Source organism: Plecotus auritus (genome assembly GCF_963455305.1).
Source record: "Plecotus auritus genome assembly, chromosome: 9".
Lineage (NCBI taxonomy): Eukaryota > Metazoa > Chordata > Mammalia > Chiroptera > Vespertilionidae > Plecotus > Plecotus auritus.
Genome location: NC_137783.1, coordinates 56,259,565 through 56,281,689, shown reverse-complemented (window position 1 = coordinate 56,281,689; position 22,125 = coordinate 56,259,565). Strand labels below are relative to the sequence as shown.

Below are 22,125 nucleotides of genomic sequence, written 5' to 3'. Positions count from 1 at the left end.
ACAGGGGACTGACCCAATTAACAGTGCCAGGGCACTGTAGATGGAACTTTGTGACCACAACCCATAGAAGGCTGGTTGCGACTTGCAGCTAAATAGTGATTACAGGGATATGTATAACATTAAATGCTCATATTAGAAAAGAAGAAAAATCTCAAATTATTCATCTAAGCTTCAACCTTAGGCAATTAGAAAAAGAAGAGCAGAATAAAATCACGGAATGCACAAAAATAGAGGCATAAAGAGTAAAAATCAATGAAATTGAAAACAGAAAAAAATCAATAAAATTAATAAACCTTCAGCAAGACTGACAAAGAACAAAAGTAGAGAAGACACAAATTACCAATATCAACAATGAAAGAGGTGATAGCACTAAACACCCCAAAGATAATAAACAGATTGTAAGGGAATCATAAAATTAATTATATGCCCCTAAAATTGACAACCTAGATGAAATCAATTCCTATCAAAACCTGTCAAAATTTGCTCAAGATAAAATAGATAATCTGATATTCCCAGAGAGCTGATGAGTAGGTGAAAGCTACACTCACCTCCTCTGGGCCCCAAACCAGATGTACAGCTAAATTATAGAGCCATCAACCTGAATAACCAACAGAAGGCTAACTGAACTGAAATATTCTAACCAAGGATTTACAGAAGCAGCCACATAGAGACTGGTAAGAAGGGTGGACCTGGGAAGGGCTGGCCCCAAGTGTGGCAGCTGAGAAGCCGGAGGGATATGGTAGATTCAAAATTCCCTTTCCCTAGGGATTCCCAACCCAGAGCAATACAGATGGGAAGAGGAGCCCGCATAGCATCTGGTGTTGAAAATCAGCGATGATTCAGTTCGTCTAGGTCTCCTAGATGCCACCTTCCTAGGGGCGAGCATTCCTATTGTTACAGCACCAGCCTGGGTGTGCACTGCTAGGTCTCCAACTGCTGTTGACACATACTTGGGTCCTATAGGGTTGTCTGCTGGCTGTACCCAGCAGTGACTTTTGGGGCCCTCTTTTTCTGGGGAAGCTCTTGGCAGAGACTCAGAAAATGACTAAATTGTGTGGCTTTGGAAAGGCACAGATGGCGCTCCTCCCCTGACCTTTGAATCACGTGGCCAGCCCTGTCTTGCTGAGTTCAGCCACACACCGGGACCAGAGTGCTGTGCAGAGCTGGGACTTTGAGTGTGTCTCCTGGGGAAGCTTTTGTCTAGGAATCAGATGGGCATTGCTACTTCGCAGAGTGCTCGGGCACTAACTTCCCTGCAATACCAGCCTACGCTACCCTGGGAAGGGGAAGAAGTGTCCGCCCCCTTCTATAGGCTTGCAGGCACCATCCCCAATCGACTGTTTGGATCAGCCCTGCCAGGCACCAATACCCAAGCCCTCTGGGCTCAATTCTGCAAAGGGAAAGGAGAGCAGCTAAGAGCTGGGACCTTCAAAGTGCGAGTCCCTTGAGGCCATTGTCTAGGCTGGGGATGAAGTGCTTACACCTATTTTGCTGGCTGGGCCAGCATTACCCCAATGGGAGGCTCTTTTGATCTGTCCCCCTGAGCCCATTGGCTCTGTCTGGCTGAGCTTGCTCCTGTAGTGGGCACAGCTGGATGCACCCAACCTAAACCTGCAGTGTGCTCCACCTGGGGAAGCTAGAGTTGGAGACACTAACAGAGACTGAGAAGTATGGCCCTGGAGTAGGGGCCACTTCCACTCCTTAAATGCCTGACTGCATGACCTACCAAGTAGACCCACTAACCTACCCACTCAACCTCATTTGATTTACCCTACTGAGCTCACAACCTGTGGAAGGTTCTATAGGTCATGGCCAACCTGGGCCCACCCTACAGTCTTTCTTTAGAAGGCTCTGGAGGAAGACCAGGCCATCTCAGGGGAGGTGGAGTAGCTAGCTGACAGGTGGAGGCAAACCTCAGAGAGCCTCAGTCCTTCCACAGATCTGCCCCCAGCTCTACGCTGGAGGAAGCTGATGCTTATACACAGATTGGTCCCTCCCACACACATCTCAGCCCATATACACAGCCACAAACAGCATGGTAGCTCCAGTTAGCCCACGGCCTATTATACACAATGTGTGACATCAACCTAACCTGAACCTCACCCAAGTGGACACAAAACTAACACAACCAGTGGTGGGATTCAGACCACACCAGAGCTCAACTCAACTAGTTAAACAAGTGGCACATCCAAAAGAGGATTCCAGACCCTGCTGAGAACTACACCTCGGGGGCAGCATCTCATGCACAGTGATCGAGGTTTACCCTTATAGCAGCCAGCATGAAGGGTTAATTTCACCCACAAAAAGACCAACAGCATTCAAGATGCAACTACCCACAATATTCCTGGAGCACCAAGCTCATGTTATCTGGAAGATTGTGCCATGAAGCGCAACAAGACACCTACATCATATAGCCATTATAACAAGTTTGGAAGTCATAGCAGACATACCTAACAGAGGCAAAATGGAGAGACAAAGAAATATGCCACAAATGAAAGAACAAGAGAAATCTCCAGAAAAAGAATTAAGTGAAATGGAAGTAACCAAAATATCAGATGCAGAGTTTAAAACAATGGTTATAAGAATGACCAAGATCCTTAGAGGAAGATTGATGACTTCAGTGAGAACTTAAAAAAAAAAAAAAAGAGATAATAAGCATGAAATAGGACTTGGAAACCATAAAAAAGAACCAGTTCAAAATGAAGAATACAATATCTGAAATAAAGACTACACTAGAAGGAATCAACAGCAGGTTAATGAAGCAAAGGACTGAATCAGCGATTTAGAGGACAAGATAACAGTAAGTACCTGAGCAAAGCATTAAAAAGAGAAAAGAATTAAAAAAAATGAGAAAGGTCTAAGGGACCTCTCGGACACCAAGCATACAACATCCGCATTATAAGTATACCAGAAAAAGAAGAAAGTGAGCAAGGGATCAAAAACTGAAGAAATAATGGCTGCAAACTTTCCTAACCTAGTGAGGGAAGAAGTCACAAAAGTTCAAAAAACACAAGAGTCCCAAACAAGATGATCCTAAAGAGGCGCACACCAAGACACATCATAATTAAAATGTCAAAGTTTATAAGACAAAGAGAGATTCTTAAAAGCGGCAAGAGAAAGCAATTAGTTACCTATAAAAGAGCTCCCGTAAGGCTGTAAGCTGATTTCTCAACAGAAGGGATTGGCATGAAATATTTAGTGGTAAAAAGCAATGACCTACAACAAAGACTACTCTATCTAGTAAAACTATCATTTAAAATTGAAGGTGACATAAGAACTTCTTCCCCCCCCCCCCCAAAAAAAAGCTAAGGAGTTCATTACTAGTATTGCAAGAAATGTTAAAGGGCCTGCTCTAAGAAGAAATAGAGAGAAACAGGTATAAAGAATAAAATGGCAATAAGTATGTTTCAATAATAACCTTAATTATAAATAGGTCAAATGCTCCAATCAAAAGACATAGGGTAGCTGAATGGATAAGAAAGCAAGACCCATATATATGCTATCCACAAGAGACCCACCTCAGAATGAAAGATACACAGACTGAAAGTGAAGGGATGGGAAAAAAATATTCCATGCAAATAGAAACGAAAAAAAAAATAATGTTGGGGTAGCAATGCTTATATCTGACAAAACAGACTTCAAAACAAAGGTCATAACAAGAGACAAAGTAAGATCACTACATAATAGTAACGGGATTGATCCAACAAGATATAACCCTTGCAAACAAACATATGTGCACCCAACATAGGAGAATCTAAATACAGAAAGAAAATTTTGTTGGAAATTAAGGAAAAGATCAACAGTAATATAGCCATGGTAGATTTTTAACACCCCACTGTCATCAAAGCATAGAACTTCCAAACAAAAAATCAACAAGGCAACAGCAACCTTAAATGGCACTCTGAATTGGATGGATTTAATTGATACTCACAGAACATTTCATCCCAAAGCAGAATACACATTACTCTCAAGTGCACATGGAACATTCTCAAAGATAGAACACATGTTAGGATACAAAATAAGTCTTAAATTCAAGAATACTGAAATCATATCAAGCATCTTCACGAACCACATGGTATAAAAACAGAAATCAACTATAGATGATTGAGGTCCTCATAGTTTTCTTTGCGTGGGTTGTAAGCTATCAATTTTTACTATATAAGAAATTAGATCTAAGAAAAATTTAATAATGTTTTAAAAGAACAAAAAATAGTTTAGTATATGATAACATAAACAGCGTATTTTTGTGAAAAATATTTTCGAAAGCAAAACCATTTGTAGGAAAGTAAGTTTTACATTTTTGCAAGTCTCTAAGTCTGGCTTCACAGAAGCTGTTGGAGTCTCCCATCTGTAGCTGGGTTGTTGCACCTTTGCACATCGTGTGGCCTGCAGGAAACTCGGCTATGCTGTATCATTCATCCTCCTCCATAACTTTATTTTAAAGCTGAGGTTTCAAGTTAACATTCCCTGCTTCTGGAAGACGCATGAAGGTGATAAAGTATCCACAATCATCAGGCATCTATCCCTAATGAAAACCATTAAGACAAAACTAAATTCTAATCATTTTTTATGTACAAAAAATTTAAGAGAAATGTGAGAGAATCTACAAAACCACAAATTATATTGCTTTATTTTTTTTTAAATATATTTTTATTGATTTCAGAGAGGAAGGGTGAGGGAAGAGATAGAAACATCAATGATGAGGATCACTGATTGGCTGCCTCCTGCATGCCCCTTACTGGGGATTGACCCCACAACCTGGGCATATGCCCTGACCAGAAATTGAACCCTAACCTCCTGGTTCACAGGCTGACGCTCAACCACTGAGCCACACTGGCTGGACACAAATTATACTGCTTTAAATCTTGGCATAACCTAGATGTTGAGAATAAACAGGTATCCTATCAGCAGATTTCCATTTCTCTTCTCAAAGGCACAATATGGGAGATGAATCCAGCAAAGGGGTCTTTCTTGGGCTCCAGTGCCCCACCTGTCACTGACAAGTGCTACAATACGTGAAACCACCCATCCCTGCAGACCCAATGACAGTCTGGAGCTCATTTCAACTGCTCCTTAGGCCCCTTCAGGCTGGACTTCTGATTTCTTTTTTCTTTTTGACCCTGAATTCGAAAGAGCTTCTTCCTGAGATCCTTCTGCCGCTTCAGTTTCTCTTCTTCCTCCTTCTGCTTTGCTTTGAAGTGTTCTTTATTGTGCAGATGCCGCTGCTCCTTGGCCTTCTTCATCTTCTGACGGTGCACTGTACTCAGAGCATCCAGCAGCGCAAGGACCTGACAAGGACAAAGCCCAGTGAGCATCAGTGTGTTCTTACACTTACTGCGTGCCTGCCTTCTAAGGGCCACGGGTATCAACACTGACTGTACAAAACTAGGATCCACTCATGATACAAATGAACGCTAACCTAGTGAAATTTATTCTGAAAACTAGGAAATTATAATTTGCATGAAAATATGTGTAGGAGTCTATTTACTTAGCAAAATACTTTAATAATGACCTTCACCACAAAACTACCTTTGTTAGTCACTCTTGGATACTATGTACAACCAATTAACACAGAGTGATTCGTCAGCTGTGTGCCAATTCTTCCCATCAAAATGCATTAGACAGAGCATAGCTGAACAGAAGAGGGGAAATGGACTCTATTTTTCCTCTAACTTCTAGTTCTTAGGTCCTTGAATTACTCTGGCCCTTATCCTTCCTGAGGAAAAATGAGAACACAGTGGAAATGCCAAGTGTGCTACCGAAAGCATTATTTTCACATCTAAATGCAACATGCAGTAAGCCATTCATTAACAGTACCTTTCTTTCATGAGGCTCCCGTATGACGGCTGGTCTCAGCCTGTCCTTTGGTATCTTGCCTGCCTTTGCTTGGGTCTTAGGCTTGTTCTTAAAGGGCAGGGCCTTCTGTAAGGCTTTCGGAATGTGTAGTGAATTAAAGTGTTTCTTTTGCCTCACAATCAGCTGAAAAACAAACAAACAAAAAAACAAAGACTGATATAAATTATGATCTACATGCATTTAAAATTTGCATAAAATCTTCTCAATGGATTGTTGACTTTTTCCACAAGATTAGTAACACCAGAATCTGCTGACAATCAGAAATAAGGATTCAATCATACATCAAACATGGACTGCCTCAAAAGACATGCATAACTCTAGGCGAAACAGAGAAATATACAGAATATTTGCAATTCTTCCAAGAATTCAAATGTGCCTATTTCTACAATATGGACTATGGGAGTCTTCACAGAGCAGATAAAAACATCCAAAGTCTCCTCAAATGGAAAAGTCTGGCCTTATCTGTGGAGCACTGAGGTGGTTGGTTTTTCTAGCCGAACAAGAATAATCTCGCTGTTCATCTTTACTATCAGCCTCTCTGGACTTAAGGACATAGTTCTTCCTCAGAGCCAGTGTCCCCACCCGATTCTCACTGAGAAGTTTAACTTTGTTCTGTTTCTAATGGAAGGCCAGCTGAGAAAACTGAGATTTAAACAACAAATGAAGGCAGTGTAAGCTCTACATTTAAATTTTAAAGTAATCTAAATTCTATGCTTAAATTCAGATGACTAAATTTATTAACTGCCTCAGAACTAGTTAGTAAGTAGAGAGTTTTGCCCTACATCTTTACCAAGGTCAATATCAAATATATAAACAATATTTCTGCTATGCCCTTAAATTTATTATTAAAGACATCATCTATAATAATATTCAATAATCTGTTTTAAGAAACTACTTTAGAATGAAAGAAATAAGAGAAATCACCTTCTCAAAAAGAGTAAGAACCACAGACTGGATAAGAGGTGCCAGGAGCTGAAGTGCAGCATATTCTAAGAGACATGAATGTAATACGGTTCAAAATCTTATGAACTGTTTTATAGAAAAAGTGATGCCCAAGCCTGGCCAGCGTGGCTCAGATAGTTGAGCGTCAGCCTATGAACCAGGAGGTCTCAGGTTCAATCCCTGGTCAGGGCATATGCCCCGTTGCAGGCTTGATCCCCAGTTGGGAGCGTGTAGGAGGCAGCCAATCAATGATTCTTTCTCATCATTGATGGTTCTCCTTCTCCCTCCTTTTCTTTGAAATCAATAAAAACATATTTTAAAAAATTTTAAAAAGAAAGAAAAAGTAATGCCCGGGAACATTCTGTCTCAGGCAGAGAGCAGACTGATACCTTGAACTACCATCTTATTACAAAACAATTAAATATCTTGCATTAAAACAACTCCTTTCAAATGTATTGTTAACCTGCAAAGAAAATAATGAACGTTTTGAGACCAAAATTTAAATGAAAATGAGAATCCAGACAGGTACTAAGAACTTAAATAAAAAAAGTACTGACGAAGCCAGACTGGCAAGGATATGGACCAGCCAGAACTCTAGTAGCTGTTAGTGGGAGCCTCATTGGGTATGACTCCAATACTACAGGCATCATATGCTGAAGCAGAACACATGCTGCTCTGTAACCTGGCAGCCCCACCCGTGGGGACCTAGGCAACAAAAATGGGTGCTCGTGCACACCAAACAAGTCGTACGTATGTCCTCAGAACAGCATTTATAAAGGCCAAATATTGGAATTAAAGTCCATCAGTAGATAAACTGACATATAACAGAATTCTCCCAGATAATAACGACAAATGAATGCCTGCTATATACAAGAACATGGGTGAATTTCGTAATACTACTGGAAGAAGCCAAGCAAAATATATGCTCTATTCTATAAAACTCAAAAACAGGCAGACCTAATTTACATGTCAGGAGTCAGAATCAGACAGTGAGTGTCTTTGAGGCGGAGGAGAGAGGTCATGGGGGGCTTCAGTTGTGCTGGTAATTTATTGCTTCATCTAGGTGATGGCAAGCTGAGTGTGTTAAAATCACTGAGTTAAAATCACTTCTGATTTGTGTACTTTTCTGTATGTATGTTAACATCTCAATAAAAACTTTCCCCTAAACCCACATTGCTTCAATGAGAATTAGCACATTATTTTTAGAAGTAATAGTGTATATGGTGGAAAAAAAGAACAGTCCAAAAGAATAGACAATGCAAAGTTTAAGTCTATTTTCCAAATCACAGAAGCAATTATTACCACTTTGCAGTGTTTCTTCTAAAATAGTCTATGAACATACAACATGTTCATTCAAATTTAATGTCAGACTCTCTACTTGAAAATTCAAAGCACAGGAATGTTACATACAAAGCATCTGGACGACCCATCTACAGATCACATGTGTGACTGTACCTTATACAGAGAATCCTTGTTGGGCTTTAGTTTGACACGATGGGCGAGCCGGAGTTGACCAGTTGTCCGCATTCCTGACCAGGTATCTTTCTCACCAACTGGTTTCAACAAAGATGTTACTGGGTTATAGAAGGCTGGAATGGAGACAGGATACCAAGTTCTCATGAAGACAATATCTGGAAAGAGAGGATATTTACTTAAACATTTTCAGAAGAAGGTTAATATCCATATGTCAAACAAAGAACAAAACATTCATCCTAAACTTCTCAAGCTGGTTGCACAGAATTTGAAGACAGATTTTACCAAGTGAACTACTCTTGAATATCACAAAACTTTTACTGGGGGTGAACCACATGGCTCCAGATACAGCGAGACCTGGCACACTGCAAAGATGCTCCAACCAGAAGAGCTGGAGCTGACCCCCACTTTCTAAAGACCTGAACTGCAACTTGTAACCCACACTAGATGGAAATCAATAGAAAGGTATTTACCACTCATCAGCAACTTATCCTCAAAGGTTGCCCGGAAAGCGCCTTCGGGAGCTCGGAGAGCTTTCTTGATCTGTCCCCTTATTCCACTGACAGTGCGAATCACAGCACCTTCAAATTTGGCCACTTCTAAGGCAGAATTAAACATTCCCTACAGGTATACACATATATAAAAAAATACACACAAAATCAGATACTTTACTTCTTAGTTGATGGTCGGCAAACTCATTAGCCAACAGAGCCAAATATCAACAGTACAACGATTGAAATTTCTTTTGAGAGCCAAATTTTTTAAACTTAAACTTCTTCTAACACCACTTCTTCAAAATAGATTTGCTCAGGCCGTGGTGGCTCGCGAGCCGCAATTTGCCGACCACGGTCTTAGTTCATAACTACATCCTTGGTTATAAAACATAGAACTCATTGAAGGGTGATAAAGGTAATAATCAAACTATTTCCTCCCCTAAAGTGAAATTACTAGATTAAAAAGAATACAACTCTATTTTATTTTCCCCAAAATAACATTAAGACTCTATTGTGGGCTCATTCATTATTATGCTCATCACTGATATCGAACAGAAGATACTTGTTAGTCTGAACTAGCCTGGATAGCCTCTGCTGTCCAGCTCATTTCCTATTACTTAGGTGCACACACTCAGCAAATAAAGAGCTAGATAAATGCTATATTATAAGAACATTTTATAATCATCTTAACTCTGTGTTAGTGGAACACACCCCCAATGAAAGTTTCAATAAATGTCATTCAAACCACACTCAGATGTTATACCGCATGAGTGTCCATCTCTCTATACCCTTGTCCACAAATTAAGAATGGCTTTGTCTATTTTTCTGCTGATCTGTCTGATAAACCTATGATTTTAATCTTTTCTTAACACAAACCAAAAAGGCAGGAAACAAAGCCCAATGAAAGATGACACATATTAGCTCTATGACAGTCTCACTGGAAGTAATAGCCTCAATTACTAAATATCTCTATTTTACTTCACCTTAACATTGCTGAGCATATTTAAGTAACACAGAAACCAACAGAAAAAAAGTAAACTAAAAATATCAAAGACCAAGTTTATTTAAATTCCTTTTCTGAAAACATCAGACCTACATTTTAGAAGTATTTCAAAAAGTAGATTTAGTTATAATATAACAATAAATAATACAAGAATAAACTGTATACTCACAACTGTAAACCTACTTTTGTCCATCCCTATAATATACATTTATAAATATGTAAATATACAGACCTTAATGAATGAAGTATTCTTGAAAATTTTATATGGAAAACCAGTTAGCTTTAATTTCTTCACAATTTTTATGGATTTGTCCAAATCAAGAACAATTCCTGTAGCAGCTATCCGGAAATCAGGCTAAAAAGGAAACCCCCAAAATTTGAATAAAGGAATAATATCAGCAAGAGAACTACAATTCTCTGTGATACAGTAAATTAGCGAAGTGCACTTCACTTACAATTAGCTAAGAAAAAAGAATATCTGAACATGCAAAACAGTATTTTAACAAAAGCAATCTGAAACTATAATGAATGTAAGCCAAACTAATGTTGATGTCTTCAGTATTTTCCTGAATGAAGGTGATCTCATAGCAACATAGTTTCACAACAATGACTTATCTGAGATAAAAAGGAACATGAAAGTTTGGTTATAATGTTTAAGAAATTAAATTTCAGACCTCCAGGGTGGGTTCCATCAGTTCACTATTCTGTTTTCTTTTCTGATAAATGGGGCCAATAAAACCCACTCTGATTGATCACATGAAGACGGTGTGAACATATTTTGCTAACCCAACATTACAGGGTGTAGCCTTATGTCTAGCTAGTATCTGACATATCTCCAAAACCTAGTATAGTACTTAGCACATGTGAATACTGCTTACATATTTTTTCAAAAACATGTCCAAAAAGTGCATAAAAATATAAAATGTCCTCAGTACCATTATAATTCTTCTACCTCCCTCTTCTTTACTACCACAATCTACTTAAAAAGATGCAGGAAAATTAAAAGCAAAGAAATTTACTATACACACTAAAAATGAGCAATTTTCCACTTAAAGTATCATGTACACATTCCATATTTAAGATATATCTCAAACACAATATATAAAATAAAACATCCGAGATATTTACTGTTGTGCCATCGACAAACTGTACCGCCAAGAATCCAGTTCCTTGTGGAGTAATAGGACCTTGAATAAAACAGTAAAAAATATATAGTGAACCACAAAATTTAGAATCTATTTTACATGATATACTCCAATCCAAAAAAAAAAAAAAAAGTTGGGATTTCATAAAATGAAAACTATAATGATAAAGCTTAAACATTTAAATTAACCTAAAAACCAATTATTCTAATCACATTTTACCCCAAAAGGCTGCTCCACAATGCATGTGCTGAGGGGTGTATTTTAGAAGCCTTTGTCTTCCATTGTGGTCTTCGATATAATACAGTGGGATGGTCTGAAACCTCCTCCACCCTACAGAAAAAATGATTGGATCTCGGGACTTGAGAATTTTCTTATACCAACGATGTTTCTTCAGACGCATCTGAGGGGAGAAGAGATTTCAATAAGATTATTCAGTGAAAGCATGTCCCAAGAAACCTCAACGATCATATCACACACAAAGGGTACCTACCTGTACATAGCCAACACTGCCCTCACTATTGCCCAAACCACCCAAAATAATTGGGTAATGGGGGTCAAAGTTAAGCACGAATTCACAGGGGACATTCTCTATCTCAATTCGGACATACATCCCAGGTCGAAAACCCTCATATTGAACTCTGGCTTCATCATCTTGGTCTTCAAATTCTGCTCGGTTAAGCTATATAAGAGAGGAGGGAAAAACACAAATAAGAAACCCACAATACTGTCATCTTTAATAAATGTAAGATTAATATATAAAAAATGAGTTATTTCAAAATAAACAATCTATAAACAGAATTATTTAGGCTTTATCCTAATTAAAAATAATATATATCCTATCTTCACAGTTTGTTCAGGATATGTCCCAATAATTTTCTTCTCTGTTGTTCCAACACATAGCAAACGTCAGCAACTCAGAAAGGAGTCATAATGGTGATCAGCAAACACCCTCAACATTCCCAGTACACACTTTCTTCTTTTACTCTCTAAATAATTATTTCACACTTTTTCTCCTTTCTTCAATCACCCAATATCCAACCCCTCATCCTCATTCTTAGCTGCTGTTTCCTAATTCACTCAAAAGTTAAGCATCTAAAAGAACTTCAACACTCAACTTCTCTACCAGGGTTTACACCAGCCTTGGGCAAACTACGGCCCGCGGGCCATATCCGGCTGTTCTATCCGGTTCTCTTGCTCTCCACTCCGCTCCTTTACTTTGAATTTATATTAGTTCACACAAGCACTCCATCCATGCTTTTGTTCCGGCCCTCCGGTCCAGTTTAAGAACCCACTGTGGCCCTCGAGTCAAAAAGTTTGCCCACCCCTGGTTTACACCCATGTCTAGCCTTTCATTATAGCTCTACACTGTTCAATATGGTAGCCACAGATGGCTTTTCAAATTGAAATTATTAAAATTAAATAAAAATTTTAAAATTCAGTTCCTTGGTCACATTTCAAGTGATCAGTATCAACATGTGGCTAGTGCAGGGGTGGGCAAACTTTTGTGACTCGAGGGCCACAATGGGTTCTTAAACTGGACCGGAGGGCCGGAACAAAAGCATGGATGGAGTGTTTGTGTGAACTAATATAAATTCAAAGTAAAGGAGTGGAGGGGAGAGCAAGAGAACCGGATAGAACAGCCAGATCCGGCCCGTGGGCCGTAGTTTGCCCAAGGCTGGGCTAGTGGCTACAATACAGTACAGCAGAGTTCTACTGGGTGGTTGTTATAGATTACTAGAGGCCTGGTGCACTAATTCGTGCATGGGTGGGGTCCGGCAGGCCTGCTCCAATGGGGGCCCATTGGGGCAGGCCAGCCGGGGGGAGGGGCAACGGGTGGTTGGCCGGCCAGCCCTGCCCCCAAATAGGGGTGGCGGGGGGCCAATCGGGACCTGGATCAGGCTGGTTGGCTGCTGTAGTGCACGTCATAGCCACCAGTCGTTCTGGTCATTCTGGTCATTCCACCATTCCAGTCGCTGGGCTTTTATATATATAGATACGAGAGGCCCAGTGCACGAAATTTGTGCATAGGTGGGGTCCCTAGGCCTGGCCAGTATTCAGGGCCTATATAATACAGGCCCCCCGCCTTCCTGCCCATGTCCATTGCCACCCACTCCCAGTTCCCCATCCCAGCCCGGGGCCTTGCCCCGATCAGGTGATCAGGACCTGCAGGGGGGAGGGGTGTGTGTGTGTGTGTATGTGTGTGTGTGACCAGGAGGTTGGCCTGCCGGCCAGAGGGAGTAACCAACCACCACTGTGGCGGGCAGGCGGTGGGCTGATCGGGCCTGCTGGCCTGGGGGAGGGACAGAGGAAGGAACCCAGGAGGTTGGCCGCTGGCCCCGAGGAGGGAACTGGCCCTCAGCCCCCCTGGGAAAGGGGCCGCGTCTGCCGCCACCCACCCCCGATTCCTCATTCCAGCCCAGGGGCCCAGCCTAGATCAGGCGATTGGGGTCTGCTGGCCGGGGGAGGGGACCAAAGGTTGGCTCGATCGCGTGATATCTTTATATAGATATCAATCTATTCAATTTCACTTATACACTAGGAATCATCCACTCCTGGACTTCATGCCAATATCTTACCTATTATTTCTCTCATCTTAAAATTTCCCTTTGACTCTACTTCCTTCAACTAGAATTCCATTTTTCTGCTTCTTTCTGAAGAAAATTGCCACAGAAGTTTTCTATAGTTGCAGTCTCCATTTCCTCTTCTCCCATTCTCTTAAATTCCCTAAAACTGGACTTTAACCCACACTCGATAAAAATGTTTGCAGTCACATGAAGGCCTCAACATTCCTAATCTAGTGGTCAATTTTGTCTTAGTCATAGTTAACACATCAGCAAGATTTGAAATAATGTCTCATTTCCTTCTGTAGTAGCTTCCAGCATACCTGGTATTCTCCTAGATTTCTTAGGTTTCCTGAGCACTGCTCCATCCCCACTGCTGCCTCTTCCTCTGCCAGCCTTACAATGGCAACCAGTGTCAGTATTGGTCCTCTCCTCTTATCGCTACACTTACTCCCTCGTCATCCCATCCATCTCATGGCTTTACGCAGCATCTATAGCTCTAAGTCCCTGGCCCCAACCCCCCTCAGCTTGACACTCTCCTTGTCTGAAAGATAACCCAAGCCTAACAGATCTACACTTCATCTTCCCAGACAAACCTATACCAACTAAAGCTTTTCTATCTTACTTATGAAAACTCAGTTCTTCCAGTAAGTCATCCTTATTTTCTCTCTCACACCCCCTTAATTTCACATTCAGGAAATCATATTAGTCTACTTTTCAAACGAAGTACACCCAGAATTTGATTTTCTTTCACCTCCACTACCACACACCTCCCCATCCCCCAGTGTGAGTTACTTTAATCTTAACAAACTTTTGCCAGAGCAACCCTCTCAAGGTAATTAGATCTCACATATCTATCCTCTGCTCAAATGGGCCCCATTTCACTGAGTAAATCAGTCAAGACCTTTACAATGGCCCATGAGGTTCTAGGTGAGTTAAATTGTAAATGCCTGAAGCAAAGACTTTAGAATTAACTTTATATTTCTTAGTCATGGTCTGTATAAGGTCAGTACAGACTTGAGACACTATGTTAATGACGAACCAGCAGATCCTTTTGACTAGATGAAGGTCTAGGTTGATCACATTTTCACAAATGATATACTTAACCGGCATAAGGCACAGTGTGTTCCAGTTTACAGAGACTCCTGTGCCCACTTGTCAAAGCACTCGCCATCAATTGCGCACACATCTTTGTGTCTTTCCGAGTGAGGTCAGCATCCCCAGACAGGAGGGCTAGACTATCTCCCTTTCAGCATTCCACATGCCCTCTTTATCTCCACATCTGACCTTAACTCAAAATACTCCTGAACTCTGACCAAGGTGAGTTTCAGGCAACCCTTCCTGAAGACACCGGTGTATGCATCAGCCACACAGGCCAAGAATCACCTACCCATTCAAATGATTTCATTATGGTTCTAGGGAGCAATAATATGAATGCTAAGACAACACTGGCATTTAAATAAACGCACTGCCTCAAATAACTACACAGTGAGATCCTCAAAAGTGACGGCAGTGTCTCAGCCATTTCTGTTTCCTCACACTTAATTCTTAGGACAAAATAGGAACTGGTATATTCTGATTTCTTGCAGAAACAGAGGACTGCATGAATAAACACGAATGCACACACTCATCTTCACCTCAACCTTGGAGTCCAAACGAGAAGGCACAGAAGCAGATCAGGGAGCAGAGAGCTAAAGAAGTTAAGGATTCACAACACTGTATTACAGCCTTGAAATGAGGCTGACAGGGTCTGAGTTTTCTTACCTGTGCTTGTTTATGCATTTCTCCTTTAAGATCATCAAAGTACGTGCTTTCTCCTTCATCATACTCTGCATCAAACATCTCCTTCAATTTTCTCTTCTTATCCAAATGCTTTTTCTTGGCACTTTCCTCTGCAGAGGAATCAATTTCTTCCTTAACTTCTTCCTCTACATCTTCAGTCTTAAATTTCCAGAAGAGAAAATTTTGTAAAAGTTTGTGGAGATCTTTTCTTTAGCTTTAAAGCAGACTTAAAAAGTTCCACTGAGCTGCAAAAATCTAAGTTATGATCATCATGAAACAAAACAAAACACAGCATTGAGCTCTAAATAACATGTATTGCTACAAGAGACATTTAGATATCTGTATTACAATGAACTGCAATTCCTTAGTCTGTCTGGGAATGCCAAATGTGAATAAAATAGCAGCAAGTGTCCCGTCCCCCCGCCCCAGATACTGTTCTAAAAAATCTTGGGGAGAACAGAGAATTGGTTTTTCTAAATGGCTTTTTTTGGCTTAGATATGAATATTTTCTTCTTTTTCCTCTCTTTCTATTGAATTCATTGGGGTGACATTGGTTAATGAAATTATGTAAGTTCTGGGTATACATTTCTATAATACAAATTCTGTATAAATTCTGCATATTGTATTATGTGTTCACCATCCCAAGTCAACTCTCCATCACCATTTATCTCCCCTATACCTTCTTCTACATACCCCTACCTGCTCAACGTGTCTCCCCCTCCCCCCCGCCCCTTCCCTCTGGTAAATACCATACTATTGTCTGTGTCCATGAGGTGTTTTTTTTAATCCCTTCACCTTTTTCACCCAGCCCCTGAATCCCCTCCCCTCTGACAGCCGTCAGTCTATTCTTTATCTATGAGTCTGCTTCTATTGTTTATTTTGTACATTAGATTCCATATATGATTTTAAGAACAGGAGAATGGTGGCAAAAATAATGTTGAAGAGGAAGACAGTGATCTAAGAGCTGAAACTTTCAATGACTGAAGAATCGTAACAACAAGAAGAGGTAATAGGTGTCACTCCAAAAATCAAGAATAACAAGTAGCCCAGACTCAGTGTGGCTCAGTGGTTGGGTATCAACCCATGAACCAGGTCAAAGTTCAATTGCCGGTCAGGGCATATATCCAGGTTGCAGGCTCGATCCCCAGTAGGGGGCATGCAGGAGGCAGCTGATTTTTTATTCTCTCCCATCACTGATGTTTCTTTTATGTTGTTGTTAATCCTCACAAGAGGGTATTTTTCCATTGATTTTTAGAGATTGGGAGGGAGGAGAGGGGGACACACAGAGAGAGAAACATCAATGTGAGAAAGACACATTGATTGGTTGCCTCCCGCAGGCAACCCGATCTGGGCTGGGGATCTAGCCTACAACCAAACTACGTGCCCTTGACCGGAATCAAACCCCGGACCCTTCAGTCCAAGGGCCGACGCTCTAACCATTGAGCAAAATCAGTTAAGGCTCACCATTGATGTTTCTATCTCTCTCTCCCTCTCCCTTCTTTTCTCTGAAAATCAATAGACATTTTATATACATAAAAAGAAAGAATAACAAGTAAACCAATAACCTTTGACCTGTTTCCACCCTCCATGTTTCCAGGAAGGAACCCATTCAGTCTCTAATCTACACAGACAACAAGATTAGAATGTCTCAAAATAGGCCTATCTCAGAATATACTGACCACAGTTACAGGACCAGTGGCTGACAGCCGGCCTGGCAAAGTCATACCTGAGTATCCAGGCCTGATTTTCCCTTGTGCACGTCCCCTGTTTCCAAGTCTTCAAAGTCACCATAGAGCTCCTCTGGGAAAAGAACATCCAAATGACTCATCTCTGAACAGGGTGCATATGACACTCTAGTACTACCAGCTCCAGGTGGACAGTGTGTTCTGTACCCCAAACTTCATTGTTACTATTCCTATCACTATGCACCCCAGAAGAAGGCAGGACCGTTAAACCTTATTACATTACCTGTTCAGTTTAAGTAAACAAGCCAAAAATCCACATTTCCATACTTTCCTTCAATATCCCACTCAACCAAGAGCTATTTTTCCAGTATAGGTAACTGACACTGTAGTAGAGATGCACACAGAGGTGGCATGAGTGGCCCTGCAGATGAGACGCCCCCAATAACCAAAAATTTCAAGTGACTTGAAAAGCCATGGCTTAGATAACAAGCACATGTGAGAAAGAGTCTCACCAGTAAGCTCAACACAATGGTGACAAACCAAGGGAAAAATCTTAGATTATAAGAGTAGTACCTAAAATAGTGCTGAGCCCACATAAAGAGCCCATTCATTCATTCAGTTGTTTAATTATGACTATTACCCTTAAAAGAAATAGACAAGTTAAAAGTTCTCTGGGAGGCAACTTCAGAAGGATATTAAAACATTTTCATATAAGAAAGAGTCAAAGAACCAAAGAGCCAAAGGAAATATAAAAGATGGGAAGATTCTATTGTAATAAAAACAAAAAATGTACAAGATCTTTAATTAAATATTATAAAGGCTTTACTGTGCTACCAAAGGGCACATGGAATAACATTAGCTAACACTTTCAAGTGTTTTACATTCCAGGCACCGCTCTAAGTACTTTACATGTCTTAACTACATTTTTTAACTTGACCCAGTGAAGAAGGTATTATTAATATTATCTACTAAACAAATAAAGAGTACCATGTTTTTGGAAAGGAAGACTCAATATCATTAAGATGCCAATTTCTCCCTTCAACACAATTGCAATGCAAATAGCCACCAAGAATTTCTAGGCTGGAAAAGATTGAGTATACATGTTTCCTTTGTTCTTCTCAGCTATCTACAATAATAAAAGTGTAATATGCTAATTAGGCCGGACGTCCTTCCAGATGAAGCTGCGGCTGCAAGGAAAGCCCGGGTCCCGGGTGCCAGAGAGAAGCCGGGGCTGGCAGCCAGGGGAAGGAAGGCCTACCATTGCACGAATTTCGTGCCCTGAGCCTCTAGTGTATAAACAACCAACTCCAGAAATAATATATGAGTACAAACAATTGAAAACCTCAGGAAAAAAAACCGAAGAACCAAATGGAAATTATAGAACCGAAAAATACAATTAACAGAAAAGAGCCCAGCCAGCGTGGCTCAGTGGTTGAGCGTCGACCTATGAACCAGGAGGTTAGATTCCTGGTCAGGGCACATACCTGGGTTGTGGGCTTGATCCCCAGTGTGGGGCGTGCAGGAGGCAATCGATCAATGACTCTCTCTCTCTCATCATTGATGTTTGACACTCTCTCTCATCATTGATGTTTCTTTCTTTCTCTCCCTCTCCATTCCTCTCTGAAATCAATAAAAAAATATATTAAAAAAGAAAGAAAGAAAGAAAAAACCTAGCTAGATGGTTCAATAATAAGAACAGAGATGACAGAGGACAGAATCAGAGAACTTGAGGCCTGATCAATAGAACTTACCCAAGCTGAACAACCTTGAGCAAAAGAAAAGCCTTGGGGGGATACAGACACATATATAATACCTTAATCAATAAAGAAAAAGGAAAAAGAAAAAGAAAAGCCAAAAAGCAAATGATCAGAGGCTAATGGACATGTGGGACAGAAACAAACAATCCAACACATATCATCAAAGTCTTTCCAGGAAGACTGAGGCTGAAAGAAATAATGTCAAGATTCCTAAATTTGGTGAAGACAAACCTACAAACTTAGGAAGATGAGCAAATCTCAAACAGTAAATCCAATAAAATCCACACCAATCAAACTTCTGAAAACTAAAAACAAAGAAAAAAATCTTGAAAGCAACCAGAAAGAAATGACAGATTACTTGTAGGGGCACACCAATTCTAATAACGGCATATTTCTCCTCTGAAATCATGTAGGCCACCAAGAAGTGGCACATTTTTCAGGTGCTGAACAAAAGGAACTGTCATTGATGATAAATTCTTTATCTGGTGAAACTACCCTTGGGAAATAAAAAGACATTCTCAGACAAAGGAAAACTACAGGAATTTGTCATTAGCATAGCTACCTTTAAAAATCGCTAAAGAAAGTTCTTAAGCAGAAAGGAAATTAGAAAAGGAGAAATCTAGGACCATCAGGAAAAAAGATCAGAAATATGAATACATAAACTATGCTTCTCATGAGTTTAAAAAATTATATTTGATTATTAAAAAAAAAAAAATGATACCCTTGTCTAATACTCAAGCCAATGATATCTTTAAAAGAGACCTGAATGGAAGAAGCAAGGTTTCCACATGTTACTCAAAGTGGCAAAATGTTGATGTCAGTAGGCTAATATATTACAGTATGTGATCGAAATACCCAGAGCAAACACTGCAAAAACCATACAAGGAGACACACTAAAAAACACTATAGCCCAGCCAGTGTGGCTCCCTGGTTGAACCAGGAGGTCCCCAGTTCGATTCCAAGTCAGGGCAAATGCCTGGTTGTGGGCTCAATCCCCAGTAAGGGGTGTGCAGGAGGTAGCCGATCAATAATTCTCTCTCATCATTAATGCTTCTATCTCTTTTTCTCCTCTCCCTTCATCTCTAAAATCAATAAAAATATATTTAAAAATAAACAAACACTGTAAGTCAAGATAGAAGAAAAAGGCAACAAAAAACAAAACAAAATAAAAACACAGAACTAGGACTAGAGTAAATAAAAAATAATAAAATACCAGACTTAAAAAATTACATATCCACAAGTACCTTAAATGTAAATGGGATAAATATGCCACATAACACATAAATCTACAAGAAGCTCACTTCAAATTTAATGACCTAAGTAAGTTGAAAGTAAAAAGATGGAAAAAGATGTACCATGTAAAATCACTTTTAAAAAAGCGAAAGTGATATACTGATATTTCATAAAGTAACTTCAGGGCAAAGAAGGGACTATCAGAGCCAGACAGGGACTTAACTGAACTCCAAGACTTAAAATTTTATGTGCTACCCTGACATCTTTGAGCCTCACAGGCCCCAAAGGCCTAGCTGTGAGTAGGCCTGCCAGATATTCTTCCACCCTATGAAAAAAGATCCCCATCCTCCTAGTTCCTTTATCAGTTACACCAGCTGCACCTCATCTAGTCCTCAACCTAACAGGTTTCACTTCACCCCTCTGCCAAACCATGAATTTATTCAAAAAAGCTAATCACATCTTCCAGAGGAAACCAATGGTCATCCTGTGCTTTTCAGTACAAAGCCTGCCTCCCAAATGCAATCGCTGTAAGGCATGCAGTGTCATTTTCCGTCGGGCTCTGGGTGTATATGACTAACAAACCATAGCTGTCCTCATCTGTCCAGTGTCAGGTGTTGGCTGTTCGACCATAACCCATAACTCTAGGGCTAGAATCCCTCCTTCACCAATGGACTGAATAAAAGGAGACCATCCTATATAATAAAAGCCTAATATGCTAAGTGTCCGGTCGACTGGTTGGCCATTCAACCAAATCAAAGCATGTTAATGATATGCTGCTCAACCACTCACTATGATGTGCACTGACCACCAGGGAGCAGACAGTTGACCAGTTGCTATGACATGCACTGACCACCAGGGGGCAGACAGTCCGACCAGTAGGTTAGCTTGCTGCTGGGGTCCGGCTGATTGGGACTGAGCGAGATGGGCCAGACACGCCCTGGAGCCCTCCCATAGTCCCTCCCTGGCTGGCTAACCTCCTGCGTCTCTCTCTGACCCCGATCGTGCACCAGTGGGGTCCCTCAGCCTGGCCGGTTTTGGCCCAATTCCACAGGCCAGGCCGAGGGACCCCACTGGTGCACGAATTCGTGCACTGGACCTCTAGTCTATATATATATATATATATATATATATATATATATATATATATATATATGCCTAAGTGACTGGAATACCAGAATGACCCATCGCTATGATGCACACTGACCACCAGGGGGCAGACGCTCAACACAGGAGCTGCCTCCTAGTGGTCAGTGCGCTCCCATAGCCAACCTCCCCTGGTCCCTCCCTGTGGCTGGCCAACCTCCTGTGGTCCCTCCCCCAATCCGGCAGGAAGGCCCCAAATGGCCCTGATTGCCGGCCACACCTAAGGACCCCACCCATGCACGAATTTTGTGCACCAGGCCTCTAGTAATATATAATGACAAAAGGATCAACCTGAGAGAAACCAAGATGGCGGCATAGGTAAGCACCTGAACTGCTGCCTCGCACAACAATTTCAAAACTACAACTAAAAGACAGAACGGACAACATCCAGAACCACAGGAAAGCTGGCTGAGTGAAAATTCTACAACTAGAAGGAAAGAGAAAAGCTCACAGAAAATTGGAGGTATGGCAAAGGGTTTTTGTGCGCGCAGAGAGGAAGGGCGGCTGAGAGCCTGGCTGACTTTCTCTGGCGGAAGGGGGAAGGAAGCCCCCGACCGCACTGAACCCCAGTTCTGACTGCACTGAACCCCAGTTCCAGGCGAGCCCCTGGGGACCCACGCTCTTACGGGGGGAGTCTGGACTCTCGGGCGGAGACTCGGGAGCCGGGAAGGCGGAGGACTGAAAGCGCATGCGCGCACGCCAGTGCGCACAAAGGCTGTGGAGGTTGCCACAGGCTTTCCCTAGTGGAAGGGAGTCAGAGGTTCCTGACTCCATTGGGCCCCAGTTCTGACTGCACTGAACCCCGGTTCCAGGCGAGCCCCTGGGGACCCACGCTCTTGTGGGGGGAGTCTGGACTCTCGGGCAGAGACTCAGGAGCCAGGGAGGGTGGAGGTCTGAAGGCGCGCACGTGCGCGCAAGGGTAAGGCTGACAGGAAGCCAAGACTGAGACTCCACCCCATCCAAGCTGAGCACAGAGGCTATTGCAATTTGGCAAGTCTAATCCTATAAGGCTGTCTCCAGCACCGAACTTCTCCCAGCATAGACACAGCTG

At 41.3% G+C, this 22,125-nt stretch overlaps 1 protein-coding gene across 1 annotated transcript in view; it reads right to left on the bottom strand.

Annotated features, from left to right (window-relative positions):
* Nucleotides 1-3,892: 3,892 nt before the first annotated feature.
* Nucleotides 3,893-22,125, bottom strand: part of BMS1 (BMS1 ribosome biogenesis factor) — a 46,452-nt gene continuing 28,219 nt past the window's right edge. Inside the window, exons 14-23 of the mRNA XM_080688167.1 lie at nucleotides 16,983-17,056; nucleotides 15,239-15,415; nucleotides 11,404-11,592; nucleotides 11,133-11,313; nucleotides 10,897-10,955; nucleotides 10,001-10,123; nucleotides 8,745-8,892; nucleotides 8,254-8,429; nucleotides 5,818-5,979; nucleotides 3,893-5,288 (exon numbers count right to left, since the gene is read on the bottom strand). Of these exons, the coding sequence (XP_080544293.1) occupies nucleotides 5,058-5,288; nucleotides 5,818-5,979; nucleotides 8,254-8,429; nucleotides 8,745-8,892; nucleotides 10,001-10,123; nucleotides 10,897-10,955; nucleotides 11,133-11,313; nucleotides 11,404-11,592; nucleotides 15,239-15,415; nucleotides 16,983-17,056 (1,520 nt within the window). The 3' untranslated portion in view covers nucleotides 3,893-5,057. The remainder of the gene's footprint in view (nucleotides 5,289-5,817; nucleotides 5,980-8,253; nucleotides 8,430-8,744; nucleotides 8,893-10,000; nucleotides 10,124-10,896; nucleotides 10,956-11,132; nucleotides 11,314-11,403; nucleotides 11,593-15,238; nucleotides 15,416-16,982; nucleotides 17,057-22,125) is intronic.